The 16,731-nt window shown below is 43.4% G+C and overlaps 1 protein-coding gene across 1 annotated transcript in view; it reads left to right on the top strand.

The window, feature by feature from the left end:
- Window positions 1–16,731, top strand: part of WNT11 (Wnt family member 11) — a 50,473-nt gene that overhangs the window by 6,567 nt on the left and 27,175 nt on the right. Inside the window, exon 2 of the mRNA XM_087722065.1 lies at window positions 8,185–8,390. Coding sequence (XP_087578191.1) covers window positions 8,311–8,390 — 80 coding nt within the window. The 5' untranslated portion in view covers window positions 8,185–8,310. The remainder of the gene's footprint in view (window positions 1–8,184; window positions 8,391–16,731) is intronic.

Below are 16,731 nucleotides of genomic sequence, written 5' to 3' on the forward strand. Positions count from 1 at the left end.
CCAAAGTCTTTGAGTTTCCTCTTCAGGATCTTCGAAAGACAAGCCAGGGTTGATCTCCTCTAGGACTGACCGGTTGGATGGCCTTGCAGTCCAAGGGACTCAATGCAGGAGTCTTCTTCTCCAGCACCAGAGTTCAAAGGCCTCCATTCTTTGGCCCTCAGCCTTCCTTATGGTCCAACTTTCACAGCCATCCATTGCAATTACATTTATCTCTATATCTGTCTGTCTGTCTGTTTTGTCTACATTCATCCATTCCCCCCTCTCTCCCTCTCTCTTTTCATTTATCTCTATCTACTGGTATCTCTCTCTCTCTCTGTGTCTCTCTCTGTGTCTATCTATCTACCTACCCCCTACCTATATTCATCCATCCATCCATCCATCTTCTCCCCCCCTCTTTTCATTTCTCTCTCTCTCTCTCTCTAACTATCTCTCTCTCTCTATCTATCATCTACCTACCTACCTACCTACCTACCTATATCTATCCATCCATCCACTCTCTGCCACTCTCTCTCCCTCCCCCTACCTATATCCATCCATCCATCTTCTCCCTCCCACTCTCCCTCCCTCTCTCTCTTCCCCCTACCTACCTATATCTATCCATCCATCCATCTTCTCTCTGTCACTCTCTCTCCCTCCCTCCCTCTCCCTCCCTCCCTCCCTATATCCATCCATCCATCCATCTTCTCCCTCCCGCTCCCTCTCTCTCTTCCCCCTACCTATATATCTATCCATCCATCCATCCATCTTCTCTCTGTCACTATCTCTCCCTCCCTCTCTCTCTCTCTCTCCACCTACCTACCTACCTACCTACCTATATCCATCCATCCATCCATCTTCTCTCTGCCACTCTCTCTCCCTCCCTCTCCCTCTCTCTCTCTCCCTACCTACCTCCCTACCTATATCTATCTATCCATCCATCCATCTTATCTCTCTATCAAATGGGGAAACCGTAGCCTTGACTAGACACACTTTTGTTGGCAGGGTGAGGTCTCTGCCTTTTAGTCTGCTGTCAGGAGGGCCTGGAGGAAGGTTGTCCATGGGGTGGCGATGGGTCGGATACGACTTCGCAACTAGCAACAACAAACTCGGCTATTTAAAAAGGAAAAGTCATAAAATCGGATGCAACTCACTTGGCGACCGAGTTTTCTTGTTCCAGTGCTGGCTGTACGTTGAGGACTGCCTGCCTATGAATATATGAAGATTAGTATTTTCCTGCAGATTTCATTGGTCACCCTCTGTTCAACAACAGCGAGTTTCTGAATTAATTGGCCATGGCTTTATAATTATTTGGCATCTGGAAAGCAAATCATATACAAAATAGTTCTCAACTTACAACCATTTGTTTGGTGGCCAAAGTGACAACAGCACTAAAAAAAAAAGCAATAGCAATAGCAATAGCAATAGCAGTTAGACTTATATACCGCTTCATAGGGCTTTCCAGCCCTCTCTAAGCGGTTTACAGAGTCAGCATATTGCCCCCAACAATCCGGGTCCTCATTTCACCCAACTCGGAAGGATGGAAGGCTGAGTCAACCCTGAGCCGGTGAGATTTGAACAGCCGAACTGCAGAACTGCAGTCAGCTGAAGTAACCTGCAGTGCTGCACTCTAACCACTGCACCACCTTGGCTCTTAGGAACTTATGACTGTTTTTCACACTTACGACTGTGGCAGCCTCCCTGTGGCCACGCGATCAAAATTCAGAGGCTTGGCAACTGGCATGTCCTTATGACGGTTGCAGTGTCCAGAGGTCACGTGATTCCTCTTTGGTGACCTTCGGACCAGCACAGCTGACGGGGAAGCCAGATCCACTTAACGACCATGTGACTCACTTAACAACTGCAGCGATTCACTGAATAAGAAACGTGGTGCAATGTGGCAAAAAAAAAATCACTTCCCCAATGTCTCGCTTAGCAACTGAAGTTTAGGGCTCATTTGTGGGTCGTAAGTTGAGGACTATCTGTAGTTATAGACTGCAGGTTGGAAATGGTGAGTTTGCATCCTTCCATGGGCACAAAGCCAGGGGAGACTCTCTCTCATAGGTGGCTCAGGGGCTAAGATGCTGAGTTTGTCGATCAGAAAGGTCGGCAGTTCGCCGGTTCGAATCCCTAGCGCCGCGTAACGGAGTGAGCTCCCATGACGTGTCCCAGCTTCTGCCAACCTAGCCGTTCGAAAACAGGTAAAAAAATGCAAGTAGAAAAACAGGAACCACCTTTGGTGGGAAAGGAACAGTGTTCCATGCACCTTTGGTGTTGAGTCATGCCGGCCACATGACCACGGAGACGTCTTCGGACAGCGCTGGCTCTTCGGCCTTGAAACGGAGATGAGCAACGCCCCCTAGAGTCGGGAACAACTGGCACAGATGTGCGAGAGGAAGCTTTAGCTTTACCCTTTCTCAGCTCTAAGAAAAAAGCAATGGTAAACCACCATTTATCATTGTCCAAGACCTACAGCATTGACAAGGGAGGGATGAAAGCCAATTTTTAAAATGAATTTAAAACGAAAGATTCTGCTTGGGATTTAAGCGTTTCCCCCCCCCCCGCCCCCTGCTTCTTAAACTAAACAAACTTAATACAAGATTTATTCTGGGATATTTCAATCTTTCCGAAATTTACTTTAGGTGACTTAAAGAAGTGGTGGTTTTTATCCTTGCGGTAGAGATCCCTTGCGAGAGAGACAGATCACCCCCCAATGGATCCCTCTCATCTATTTTCCTCCCCACCCTTCTTGCTGAAACAGATCACATGGCTATGTCAGAAAACAAAAACCCGAATTAAGACCAAGCGTTCCTTAATTCTTTGAAAAGGGGAGAAATGGGCTTGATCCTATGTAAACAGGACTTGGGGGAAGCTGACTGTGGATTTGCAAGTCTGCTTCCAAAATCTCTTTTCTTTGTTTAATCTTCTGTCCACACATCCCCTCCAGGCCCCCAGGCTCCAGCCTGCCTCCTTTCGCCTTGAATGCATGCAAAATACACCTTGCAAATATATATATATATATATATATATATATATATATATATATATATATATATATATATATATATATATATATATATATATATATATATATATATATATATATATATATATATATATATATATATGTTATATTTGTGCTGATAAATAAATAAAGGGAGACTAGTATAGATCTATTTCAAGATATTTAGCTCTCATATACACACACACGTGTGTGTGTGTGTGTGTGTGTTTATTTGTGCTGATAAATAAATAAAGGGAGACTAGTATAGATCTATTTCAAGCTATTTAGCTCTCATCAGCTAGCCATACCCTTACTGGGATTTGAACTAAGGGTATGGCTAGCTGATGAGAGCTAAATAGCTTGAAATAGATCTATACTAGTCTCCCTTTATTTATTTATCAGCACAAATAAAAAAAACACAAATATAACAAAGGCAACAGTAAAAATATTGGGTTTCTGTCGTGATGGACTCTTGTGACGAGCCGATTGACAGATGATGGAAGCAGTTAGCTTCCTCCCATAATTGGGGCTTACCAGGGGTTGTAAAAATCTAATATATAGGGAAGTCACAATAAGGTTAGGGCTAGAGTTAGGAAAATATATAGAATATTAACTGAATTAGAAGAGCAGGCAAAAGCTTTAAAGTTAATTTGGGAATCAGATTTAGGAGAAATAAATGATATCGATTGGAAAAATATTTGGAATAGAAGAGTATATGAGAACAGGCCAGTTAAGAGTTAAGGAGAATGGATATAATGTGATATGGAGGTGATACCTAACACCACGTAAATTAAATCAAAGAGATGGGGAATACACAAATATTTGTTGGAGGTGCAAGAAAGAGGTTGGAACATACACACATATGTGGCGGGATTGTGATAGTGCACAAAAAATAGGGGGACACAGTGTTTAGAGAAATTAGAGCACTCTTGACTGTAAATCTAGAGATGTCACCGAGAATTGCATTAACTGTTGCTGGTGGGAAAACGGGATATAAATGAAACAAAAAAAAGAAGGAATTGATTGTAAATTTGATCATGGCAGTTAAATTAGGGATGGCTAAATATTGGGGACGAAACTGGGATATTCAAAGAAATGAGTGGTATAATGAAATTTGGAGAATGGCAACAAATGATAAATGAACAATGGAAATTTAAATTTAAAAAAGGGATGATTAAAGTAAATAATTATAATGAAATATGGGTTTTTTTAAAAATAAAATCAGTGTTTGTGGAAGGCAAAGGGAATAAACCCTTTGAGCCGAGGTGGCACAGTGGTTAGAGTGCAGTACTGCAGGCCACTTCAGCTGACTGTTATCTGCAGTTCAGGGTTCTAATCTCACCGGCTCAGGGGTTGACTCAGCCTTCCATCCTTCCGAGGTGGGGGAAATGAGGACCCAGACTGTGGGGGCTAATATGCTGACTCTGTAAACCACTTAGAGAGGGCTGAAAGCCCTATGAAGCGGTATATAAGTCTAACTGCTATTGCTATTGCTATAAACCTTCTCAAGAATATATGTTGTTTTGGAGGGGATAAGGGCACAATTGGAATATATTGTATATCTTTTAGTTGTTATAAATGAAGAAATATAAAGGGGAAAAAACAGGGTCTCGGGAGGTGAGGTTGCCCTGTAATATTAGGGGTTTTTTTGTATTTAGATGGTACTGTATATGTCCATGTTTGTATTATTGGCATTTTTAAAAAATAAAAAATATATTAAAAAAAACAAAAATTACATGATAATGTAACAGGGAAGCTTCAAATCACAATAAGGGTTTCTATTAATAACTTACTTTTTGGAAACCTCTGAAGGAGAGAAATTACCCACCGGGTTCACACACACAAGGCTAAACCATCATTTAAGGTACCTCATACACAGCACGGAAAACGGCAAGGTTTCATTAAGATCGATAAGCAACGCCCTCTGGGTGAGCAGGATGTGTGAATGCGGTCCTTGTCTGTCTGGTTATATGAGGTTAAATTCAGGATGTGGTATCAGCTGAGATTGTGGATTGAAATGAGAGTAAGGTTGGATTATATATGTGATATCCGGACTGTGAAACTGAATGGGACCCATAGATGGCAGCACAGAGCAAGGATTTTTTTTCTACTGAAGATTGCCCTCTAGTGGTCCGGTGGAGGTTTGCAGTTTGGAAAACAAGAGTCCTTGTTGCGGGATGATTACTTATTTATTAGATTTCTTTTCATCTGGCCTCTATTATGTTATAAGTAACTAGAGTCTTGATTCCTACATTGCTTCCAAGAATTGGAGTTTAATCTTTCTTCTGGTAGCTTCCAAGGATTGGACTTCTACATCCATAAATCTCAACCACCATGTGTACGTGGTACAGAGAGCACGTTGGCTAATGGGTTATAGTAGTTAGAAAATATTGCTTCTGGTGGGTTAAACACCCATAGTAAAGTCCAGACCTTAAAAATAGACAGGAACACTTTAAAACAAATGGATGTTTTTAATAGAAAATAGCGCTTTTCTTCTGCTGAGCCCCTCCCCCACCTTTTCACTTTCTCTGCCACTTCTTCCTTCCTTTTTTCTCTTCCTTGATCTCTTCTTCTCCCTCCTCTTTCATTCTCTCAAGCTCCATCTTCTTCTTTTCCTTCTCCTCTTCCACCTCTCCTCCTCCTCTTCTCTTACCCCCTCCTCTTCTTCTTCTGCTCCTCCTCCCCTCCCTCTTCTTCTTCTCCCCCTCCTCCTCTTCTCTTCCTCCTCCTCCTCTTCTCCTCCTCCTCTCCTTATCTTCTCCTCCTCCTCCCCTTCTTTTTCTCCTTTTCCTTTCCTCCTTCCCTTCTTCTCCTCCCCCTCCCCTTCTCTTCTCTCAGCCCTCCCCTCTTCTTCTGGTCCCCCTCCTCTTCTTCTTCTCCCCCTCCTCCTCTTCTTCTTCTTCTCCTCCTCCTCTTCTCCTCCTCCTCTCCTCCTCCTCCCCTCCTTTTTCTCCTCTTCCTTTCCTTTCCCCCTTCTTCTTCTTCTCCCCCTCCCCCTCCTCCTCTGCTTCTCCTCCTCTTCTCCTTTCCCCTCCTCCTCCCCATCTCTTCTTTTTTCTCCTTTTCCTTTCCCTCCCCTTCCTTTCCTCCTCCCCCCTCCCCCTCCTCTTCTGCTTTTCCTCCTCCTCTTCTCCTCCCCCTCCTCCAACAGTAGCCCCTGCAGTTCAGAAGCCCAAATTAGCAGAGAGAGATAACAAGTGATTTCTGAAACGGCCCATCTCTTCGGTCCAGGCCACGAAGACTGCAGGATTAAGGCATGAAGTTTTGAAGTGGACTTATTTAAGGCCGAGATAAAAGTCATTGAGATACATCAGCTGCTGGAACAGACGGGAGACAGGATGAAAAATGGATAAAAGCTTTGCTAGGGCAGAACTTATCTCTGCCTGCTTAGATTGGCTTTCTGAAGAAAGGGGACATGGGGGCAGGAGGGAGGTTGTAAAGCCAGAGCTCCATTGTCCTATTTCTCCCCCCCCCCCGCACCAGGAGTGACAGTTTTAAAAGCTGGACTTTTTGGACAACTGTAATTTATAGCAATAGCAGTAGACTTATATACCGCTTCATAGGCCTTTCAGGCCTCTCTAAGCGGTTTACAGAGAGTCAGCATATTGCCCCCAACAATCTGGGTCCTCATTTTACCCACCTCGGAAGGATGGAAGGCTGAGTCAACCCTGAGCCGGTGAGATTTGAACCGCTGACCTGCTGATCTAGCAGTAGCCTGCAGTGCTGCATTTAACCACTGCGCCACCTTGGTGCAAGACCAAGATAAGAGAATATTTGTACCTCAGGGTTGAGCCTTGGCTTCCTTGGTGTTCTCTGAGCCTGGTTGTTTTCTTGGAGACGTTTCATAAACCAACTAGGTAACATCATCAGTGCTAGAAGAGAATGGGGTTTATGGAAGAGGAGGAGGAAGACTGTGGGATTCTTGGTGCTCTCTGAACTTGGTTGTTTTCTTGCAGACATTTCATGACCCAACTAGGTAACGTATTCAGTGCTAGAAGGGAATGGGGTTTGCAGAGAGGAGGAGGAGGAGTATGGGGTCCTTGGTGCTCTCTGAGCTTGGTGGTTTTTTTGCCAGGAGGAAAGGAGGGAAGGGAGGGAAAGCGAAAGAAAGAGAGAGAGAGAGAGAGAGAGAGAGAAAGAAGGAAGGAGGAAGGTTTAGGTTTATTAGATTTATATGCCGCCCTTCTCCCAAGGACTCAGGGCGGCGTACAACATTAAAAGAAACACATAATACAAAAGTTTAAAAAAAATTAAATAAAATATCCCAAACCCAATTAAATTTGACAATGACATTTTTTTTAAAAAAAAATTCGAATTGAAATTAACAGTAATCAATACTTTTGATTTGTTTTGTTCAGGCCAGGCTGGCTTGCTGGAAAAGCCGACTTTTTAGGGCGCATCGGAAGGACCGGAGGTCGGGGATTATACAAAGCTCCGGGGGCAGCTCATTCCAGAGGGAAGGCGCTCCCACAGAGAAGGAAGAAAGAAAGAAAGAAATTAGAAAAAGTAGATGGAAGGAAGGAAGTCAGAAAGATTAACGGAAGGAAGGGAGGAACGAGAGAGAGAGAGAGAGAAGGAAAGAAAGATTAAAGGAAGGAAGGAAAGAGAAAGAAAAGGAAGGAAAGAGAAAGAAAGAAAGAAGGGGAGGAAGGGAAGAGAGGAATGGAGGGAAAGAGAAAGGGAAAAAGAGAGAGAAAGAGAAGAAGGAAAAGATTAAAGGAAGGAAGGAAAGAGAGAGAAAGAGAAAGAAGGAATGGAAGGGAGGAAGGGAGGGAAACAGAGAAAGAAAGAGAGGGAGAGAGAGAGAAAGAAAGAAGTTAGAAAAAGTAGATGGAAGGAAGGAAGAGAGGGAGGGAGAAGGAAAGGAAAAAACAAAGAGAAAAGAAAGAGAAACAGAAAGAAAGGTAAGGAGGAGAAAGAAAGAAGGAAAGAGAGAAAAAGAATGAAAAAGAAAGGAAACGAAGAAAGAAAGAAATGGAGAAAGGAAGGGAGGGTGATGGATGGATGGAAGGAAGGAAGGAGGGAAGGAAGGAAGGAAGGAGAAGGAAGAAGCATGAATGAGTTTTCATTATATGCAATTTCAGTGGAAAACATGCAACCAGCTGGATCGAAGTATTTGATGCTCTCCTTCACCCCTTTTTGAGCGCAAAGAGTTCACAGTGAGCTGACCGACTTTCTCTTCTCTTTCTCCTCTTCCATTTTAGGTGGATTCCTGGAGGAAAACGTTCCCCCACCTCAGGAAAAAACAACGGGAATCTCCTGGCCTGCAGACAAAGAGAGGCAACTCATTTATTTTCCCCCCTGTGAGAAATTGACAGACTCCAAGGACGATGATGAAGCGGCAATTTTTAATCCCCTTTTTCCTGGCTTTCGTCTTGCAAAATGGGACGTGCAATGGAATCAAATGGCTGTAAGTCTCCTTTTTTTTCTCCATCTCCTCTTTCGAATAACAGCCGTATCAACAAAGCCAAGCATAGGCTTAAGATACAGAAGGATCTTGACAAACTTGAGCATTGGGCAATAGCTAATAAAATGAAATTCAATGGTGAAAAGAGGAAGGTTCTACATTTAGGCAAGGAAAACGAAATGCACAGGTACAGTATAGGTGGCACCTCACTCAATAGTAGTAACTGTGAGAGGGATCTTGGAATCCTAGTGGAGAACCATTGAAATAGGAGCCAGCCGTGTGCAGCAGCTGCCAAAAAAGCCAACACAGTTCTAGGCTGCATCAACAGAGGGAGAGAATCAAGATCCCGTGAAGGGTTAATACCACTTTATAAGGCCTTGGTAAGGCAACCCTTGGAATACTGCATTCAGCTTTGGTCACCACAATGTAGAAAAGATGTGGAGACTCTAGAAAGAGTGCAGAGAAGAGCAACAAAGATGATTAGGGGACTGGAGGCTAAAACATATGGAGAATGGTTGTAGGAACTGGGTATGTCTAGTTTAATAGAAAGAAGGACTAGGGGAGACATGATAGCAGTCTTCCAATATTTCAGGGGTTGCTCCAAAGAAGAGGGAGTCAAGCTATTCTCCAAGGCACCTGAGGGCAGAACAAGAAGCAATGGGTGGAAACTAATCAAGGAGAGAAGCAACTTAGAACTGAGGAGAAATTTCCTGACAGTTAGCATAATTAAATTGCCTCCAGAAGTTGTGAATGCACCACCAACACTGGAAGTCTCTAAGAAGATGTTGGATAGCCATTTGTCTGAAACAGTATAGGGTTTCCTGCCTAGGCAGGGGGTTGGACTAGAAGGCCTCCAAGGTCCCTTCCAACTCTGCTATTGTATTGTATTGTAAGAGGGAGTCAAGCTATTCTCCAAATCACCCGAGGGTAGAACAAGAAGCAATGGGTGGAAACTAAACAAGGAGAGAAGCAACTTAGAACTAAAGAGAAATTTCCTGACATGAGGACTTGGAGGAATTTGCCTCCAGAAGTTATGAATGCTCCAATGCTGGACGTTTTAAAGAAGATAACCATTTGTCTGAATCAGTATAGGGTTTCCTGTCCAGGCAGGGGGTTGGACTAGAAGACCTCCAAGGTCCCTTCCAACTCTTCTCTTCTCTTCTATTCCATTCATTTCTATTCTATTCCATTCATTTCTATTCTATTCCATTCATTTCTATTCTATTCCATTCCATTCCATCTATTCAGATGGGCAGGAATTGCTTTATAGCAGAAGACAAAACAAAATTAGTCCTCGACTTATAACCATCCATTTAGTGACCATTTGAAGTTACAACCCAACTGAAAAAAGTGACTTAGGACCATCTTCACACTTGTGACCATTTTACACTTATGACCATTGCAGCATCCCCAGGGTGATGTGATAAAAATTCAGACCCTTGGCAACTGACTCACATTTATGACGGTTGCAGTTTCCCGGGGTCGTGTGATCCCCTTTTGCAACCTCCTGACAAGCAAAGTCCACGGGGAATCCAGATTCACTACTTCACAACTGTGTGACTCACTTAACAACAGCAGTGATTCACTTAACAACAGTAACAAGTAAGGTCATAAAATGGGCAGAGCTCACTTAAGAACTGCCTTGCTTAGCAATGGACATTTTAGGCTCAATTCTGGTCATAAGTCAAGGACTAGCTGTATCTGGTTACAGTCTTTTCTTGATTTTGTAATGCAAAACCAACGTGAATGGGAGACAAAAAAAAAACTGAATAAAATGCATGTTTGGGTAAAGTTATGTCAGGAAGCATTATCTTTGAGAAAACAGTCAAATTCGGGGCACAAAACTGAATCTATTTTTGACAGAGAGAGAGAGAGAGTGAGAGAGAAAGAAGAAGGAAGGACAGAAGGAAGTAAGGAAGAGAGAAAGAAAGACAGGAAGGAAGGAAGAAAAGAAAGGAAGGAAGAAAAGAAGGAAAAAGAAAGAAAGAAAAAAGAAGGAAGGAAGGAAGAGAAAGAAAGAAAAAGAGGGAGGGAGGAAGGAATGAAAGAAGAGAGAGAGAAGGAACAAAAGGAACAGAAAATGTAAAGAAAAAGTGAAGAAAGAAAGAAAGAAAGAAAAGAAAGAAAGAAAGAAAGAAAGAATTCAAAGAGGTAAATTTAAGGCTAAGGAGAAAAAAAACCGTGAGCAAAATTAGATTTGTCAGATTTGTTCATCCACCCCTGTGTGTGATTACAGGTGTATCAGATTTCTCCCCTGCGTGCTTTGGGGTAATTTATCATATTATGAAAAATCTTTCTCTTTTGGGGGAGGTTAGCTGCAAAATTGTTCAGGAAATATTTTGCGTAGGTTAGCAGACTTTCCTTTTACTGTTTGATCTAAATCCTGTGCTGGTTTGCGTTGCCATAAGCAAACGTTTTCTCATTACAGCTAGTCCTGGAGTTTGGGACGCTTCGAAATTACAACGGGACTCCAGTACCAAAGTTGGAAGGGCCATAGCTCAATGCCCCTGGTGGCCTGATTGCATTTTGGACGCAATTTATGATGACTAGCAGAATCCTGTAGTCATTTCACTGAGATTTACATTTTTGCTGAAAAATGTCACTTACTTCCAGTTTTTGGGAAAAAAAATCCATGCAGAGAACTAGGAGAGAGAGTGGGGGGAGAAAGGTTGGGGTAAAGTTGTGTCAGGAAGCATTATATCGTTGGGAAAACACTCAAATTCGGGGCACAAAACTGAATCTATTTTTGACAGAAAGAGAGAGAGAGAGAAAAAAAAGAAAAAGGAAGGAAGGGAGAAAGAAGGAAGGAAGGGAAAGAGAGAAAGAAAGATAGACAGAAAGAAAGAAAAGAAAGGAGGGAAGGAAGGAACTAGGAGAGAGAGTGGGGGGAGAAAGGTTTGGGTAAAGTTGTGTCAGGAAGCATTATATCGTTGGGAAAACACTCAAATTCGGGGCACAAAACTGAATCTATTTTTGACAGAAAGAGAGAGAAAAGAAAAAGAAAAAGGAAGGAAGGAAGAGAGAAAGAAGGAAGGAAGGGGGAGAGAGAAAGAAAGATAGACAGAAAAGAAAGAAAAGAAAAGAAAGGAGGGAAGGAAGGAAGGAAGAAAAGAAGAAAAAAGAAAGAAAAATAAAGAAAGAAAGAGAGAAAGAAAGAAAGAAAGAAAGAAAAAGACAGACAGACAGAAAGAAAGAAGGAAGGGAGAGAGAGAGAGAAAGATCAAAAGAAAAATACATCTCTCCCATATAACATTGAATACATCACAATGCATTGAATAAATAAAGAAATGCATGGAAAATTGCACAAATGCACACCTAAATTTTTCACCTCTGTCCTTGCTGCACTTAAACTCCACTGAATTTAATTCGATTTAGGCTCGGGCTCCCACCCTCAATAGTTTTTAGGATTTCTCTAGGCCTGGAGGAGAGAACCCCAACAAAGGAATTGAGAAGGAATGTTCAAACAGACCAATAGGAGGCGCCCTTTGCAACAACAAGCACCCCACGCAGAGAAGGGGCTGGAATTAGCACCTGGCCTTAAATCCTCCAAATGTTCATTTCTGTTGGACTAGAAGACCTCCAAGGCCCCTCCCAACTCTGTTCTTCTATTCTTTTCCTCCCAACTCCATTATATTCTGTATCCTTCAGAAGATCTGGAGAAGGAACAGACAACCTACAGGAGAAAGAGTATGAGTAGTTGGAGATCCTCGAATCACACAAAACCTGATAATTTTTCACGGATGTGCTATTTTTCTCCCTGCTAAGCAAAGCCCATCGTCCTCCACTGGGCTGAACTCCGTTTGAAGTCCATCAAGCAACGCCCGGCTGTTGGCTCAGCGCCAGCCAATCCACAGCACTTTTATCTTTTACATCGGATTTGTTTAACCCAAAGTTTCTAGGTCACGCTGCTCTCTTCGGAGTCATGAGTTTGCAAATCCTGCGGAGTTGGCTTTTTCTTCAAAGACAAACTGTCTCCTCGGTTGGTTCCTCTAAAGCAGGGGTGGTCTTGGCTGGCTGGGGATTCTGGGAGTTGAAGTCCCCCAAGTCTTAAAGTTCCCAAGTGGGGACACCCCCGGGCTCTAAAGGCATCCAACTTGGTTCTCTTTGTTCTGCTCCGGAGAACAAACCGTGTTTATCAAAGGCCAAGTATTCTGCCCTCTTACTTTCCTGCAAGGGGAAATCAATCAATCTATCTATCTATCTATCTATCTATCTATCTATCTATCTATCATCTATCATCTATCATCTATCTATCTATCTATCTATCATCATCATCATCTATCTATCTATCATCTATCTACCTACCTACCTATCATCATCATCATTATCTATCTATCTATCATCTATCTATCTATCTATCTATCTATCTATCTATCTATCTATCATCTATCTACCTACCTACCTATCATCATCATCATTATCTATCTATCTATTATCTATCTATCTATCTATCTATCTATCTATCTATCTATCTATCATCTATCTATCTATCATCTACCTACCTACCTACCTATCATCATCATCATTATCTATCTATCTATCTATCTATCTATCTATCTATCTATCTATCATCTATCTACCTACCTACCTATCATCATCATCATTATCTATCTATCTATCTATTATCTATCTATCTATCTATCTATCTATCTATCTTTATCTATCTATCTATCTATCTATCTATCTATCATCTATATCTATCTATCTATTATCTATCTATCTATCTATCTATCTATCTATCTATCTATCTATCTTTATCTATCTATCTATCTATCATCTATCTATCTATCTATCTATCTATCTATCTATCTATCTATCTATCTATCTATCTATCTAATACACACACACACACACACACACACACACACACACACATTTAGTGTCACAACCCTGGTATGCCCCAATTATGGGAGGAAGCTAACTGCTTCCCATTATCTGTCAATCGGCTCGTCACAAGAGTCCATCATGACAGAAACCCAATATTTTTACTGTTGCCTTTGTTATATTTGTGTTATATTTGTGCTGATAAATAAATAAAGGGAGACTAGTATAGATCTATTTCAAGCTATTTAGCTCTCATCAGCTAGCCATACCCTTGCTGGGATTCGAACCTGTGCTGTATTACATCTTAGGCAGATGTCTTAGCCATTAAGCCACAGGTTCTCCTCCTTATCAGCTGAAGCCAGGGAGGAATGGTATGGTATGGTTTATTATTTATAGGCCGCCCTTTTCCCTGAGGGGACTCAGGGCGGCTTACAATTTATGGGGAGGGGAATACAAGACAGTAAGACATAAAACAATACATAAGTAAAAGTAGAACACAACATTCATACATCATTCGGGTGGGGACGGATTACAATCTTTATCCCCAGGCCTGACGGGATAGCCAGGTCTTAAGGGCTGTGCGGAAGGTCTGGACGGTGGTGAGGGTATGAATCTCCACGGGGAGATCGTTCCAAAGGGTCGGAGCTACTACCAAGAAGGCTCTCCTCCGCGTAGTTGCCAGTCGACACTGACTGGCAGATGGAACTCGGAGGAGGCCTAATCTGTGTGATCTAATAGGTCGTAAGGAGGTAATTGGCAGGAGGCGGTCTCTCAAGTAATCAGATCCACTACCATGGAGGGCGAGAGCTGGCTGGGGGATTCTGGGGAGTTGAAGTCCACAGGACTTAAAGTCGCCAAGGTTGAGAAACACTGTCATAAACAGAGGCACCACGCATCTTATCTGCGTGGCAACAGAAATTGTGGGCACCATTGTGATCTTAAGTCTCTTCGGGTGGTTTGGAACCAATCGTTCTGAGAGGTCTACACCACTCGGTACTTCTGAAGTCGGATTTCTTCACGAAGTTCTCCATGTGGTCCATCTCCTACTGCACATCCCTCGTCTTACTTCCCCAGATGGGAAGGAAAACCATTTCCAAAGCTTTCTCCGCCCTGGCCTCTTTCTGATCCGAAGTGAATTTATTCTACTTTGCCCAAGGCAATTAAGCTCTTACTAAATCCGTCCTTTGCCGTGAGCGATAGGTTTTCTTGACAGTCTCCCTAATGTTATTTGAAAACCCTGTCGCTATTGTTGAAATTTAATTTGACACTTGTTTATATTACCGGCGGAAACACTGAAGAACAGTAATAACTTCTTTTAACCCTTCCTTGTTTTAATGGCAACCCAGATGGGACTATGCATAATTCAAAAAGAAAGGGGAGGGAAAGAAAAGGAGGAAGGGGAAGGGAAGGAAGGAAGAAAGGAAAGGAAAGGACAAAACACTCCTGGATTTTATGATTAGGTCTTCTTTTCTTCTTCTTCTTCTTCTTCTTCTTCTTTCTCTTTCTTCCTTCTTCTTCTTCTTCTTCTTCTTCTTCTTCTCTCCTCCTCCTCCTCCTCCTCCTCCCCCTCCTTCACCACCTCTTCCCCCTCCCCTCCTTCTCCCCTTTTCTTCCTCTTCCTCTCTACTCCTCTTCCTCCACCTTCACTGCCTCCCCTCCTTCTCCTCATCCTCTCCTCCTCCTCCTCTACCCTCTCTCTCCCCTCCCCTTCTTCTCCTCCTCCCTTCCTCCTCTTCTCCTCCTCCTCTTCTTTGCCTTCTCCTCCTCTCCCCTCTCTCCCTCCTCTTCTTCTCCCTCCTCCTCTCCCTCCTCTTCTTCCCTCTCCTCCCCCTCTTCTCCTCCTCCTCTTCCTTCTCCCTCCCCTCCCTCCCTTCTCCTCCCCCTCTTCTTCCCCTTCTTCTCCTCTCCCCCTCCCCTTTCCCCCCTCCTCTTCTCCTCCTCCTCTCCTTCTGTTCTTCCCCTTCTCCTCTCCCCCTCCTCTTCTCCTCCTCCTCCTCCTCTCCCCCTCCTCTCCCCCTCCCCTTCTTCTCCTCCTCTTCTCCTCCTCCTCCTCTCCTCTTCTTCCGCTTCTCCTCCTCTCCCCCTCCTCTTCTCCTCCTCCTCTTCCTTCTCCTCCCCTCCTCCTCCTCTTCTTCCCCTTCTCCTCCTCTCCCCCTCCTCTTCTCCTCCTCCTCCTCTTCCCCTTCTCCTCCTCCTCTCCCCCTCCCCTTCTCCCCCTCCTCTTCTCCTCCCCCCTCCTCCTCTTCTTCTCCTGCTCCTTTTACTTCCTCACCATCTCCTCCCCCCTTTTCCTTCTCCTCCCCCCTCCCTTCTCTCACAGTTCAAGGGGACTCTGAGCGGCTCTTATGCCTCATCACCCAAGAAATATGGGAACAAACACATCTCTCCAAGCCAAGAGACTTTCACACAAATTCTCGTCTCCTTGGAAGGCAAAGCCAAAAGGAAATTCTTTTTTCATCAGGCTGAACCAAACTTGGCAGGGGGGGGGGGAAACTGCAGGAGTTTTTGCTGCAACACCAATAGTGGGATAGATGGAATAAAAATTAGGCATGAAGCAGATTCCCAAACTCTGAAGAATGTGGGCAGACAATAAACTACTATGCAGCATAAATAAAAAAAAATTCACTGTGAAATTCATTGGTGCTCTTTCATACTTTTTGCTGCTTAAACCTTCATTCTTCAATTCTGAAATTGAGGAATATTAATGCAGGGAAAATATAGTCTTTTAGATGTCTATAGAGATTTGTAGAGATAAGGGACGTGATGGCTCAGGGACTAAGACACTGAGCTTGTGGATCAGAAAGGTCAGCAGTGTGACTCACTTAACAACTGCAGCGATTCACCGAATAAGAAACATGGTGCAATGTGGCAACAAAACTCACTTCACCAATGTCTCGCTTAGCAACCAAAGTTTAGGGCTCATTTGTGGTCCCAAGTTGAAGACTACCTGTAGTTATAGACTCCAGGTCTGGAAATGGTGAGTTTGCATCCTTCCTTGGGCACAAAGCCAGGGGAGACTCTCTCTCTCATAGGTGGCTCAGGGGCTAAGATGCTGAGCTTGTTGATCAGAAAGGTTGGCAGTTCGACGGTTCGAATCCCCAGCGCCGCGTAACAGAGTGAGCTCCCGTGACTTGTCCCAGCTTTTGCCAACCTAGCAGTTCGAAAGCGCGTTAAAAATGCAAGTAGAAAAACAGGAACCACCTTTGGTGGGAAGGGAACAGCGTTCCGTGCGCCTTCGGCATTTAATCATGCAGGCCACATGACCACGGAGACGTCTTCGGATAGCGCTGGCTCTTCGGCTTTGAAACGGAGATTTTCTTTTGAAGACATTTTGCTTCTCATCCCCCAAGCTTCTTCAGCTCTGAACTTTTGTTTTTCAAAAGAAAAATAAAACAGAAAGTCGTTGCCTCCTGAAAAAAAGCACCTTTGGGGACAACCGTGACCTGGATGGCAGAGAATCTCTACAGACTTTTAGCTACACAATTTGAGATGAAGACCCTTGGAATGAGGTAGAGAGAGG

Source organism: Thamnophis sirtalis, unplaced genomic scaffold (assembly GCF_051295495.1).
Source record: "Thamnophis sirtalis isolate CommonGarterSnake01/CBP01778 unplaced genomic scaffold, rThaSir2_p1.2 scaffold_8, whole genome shotgun sequence".
In the NCBI taxonomy this organism is placed as follows: Eukaryota; Metazoa; Chordata; class Lepidosauria; order Squamata; family Natricidae; genus Thamnophis; species Thamnophis sirtalis.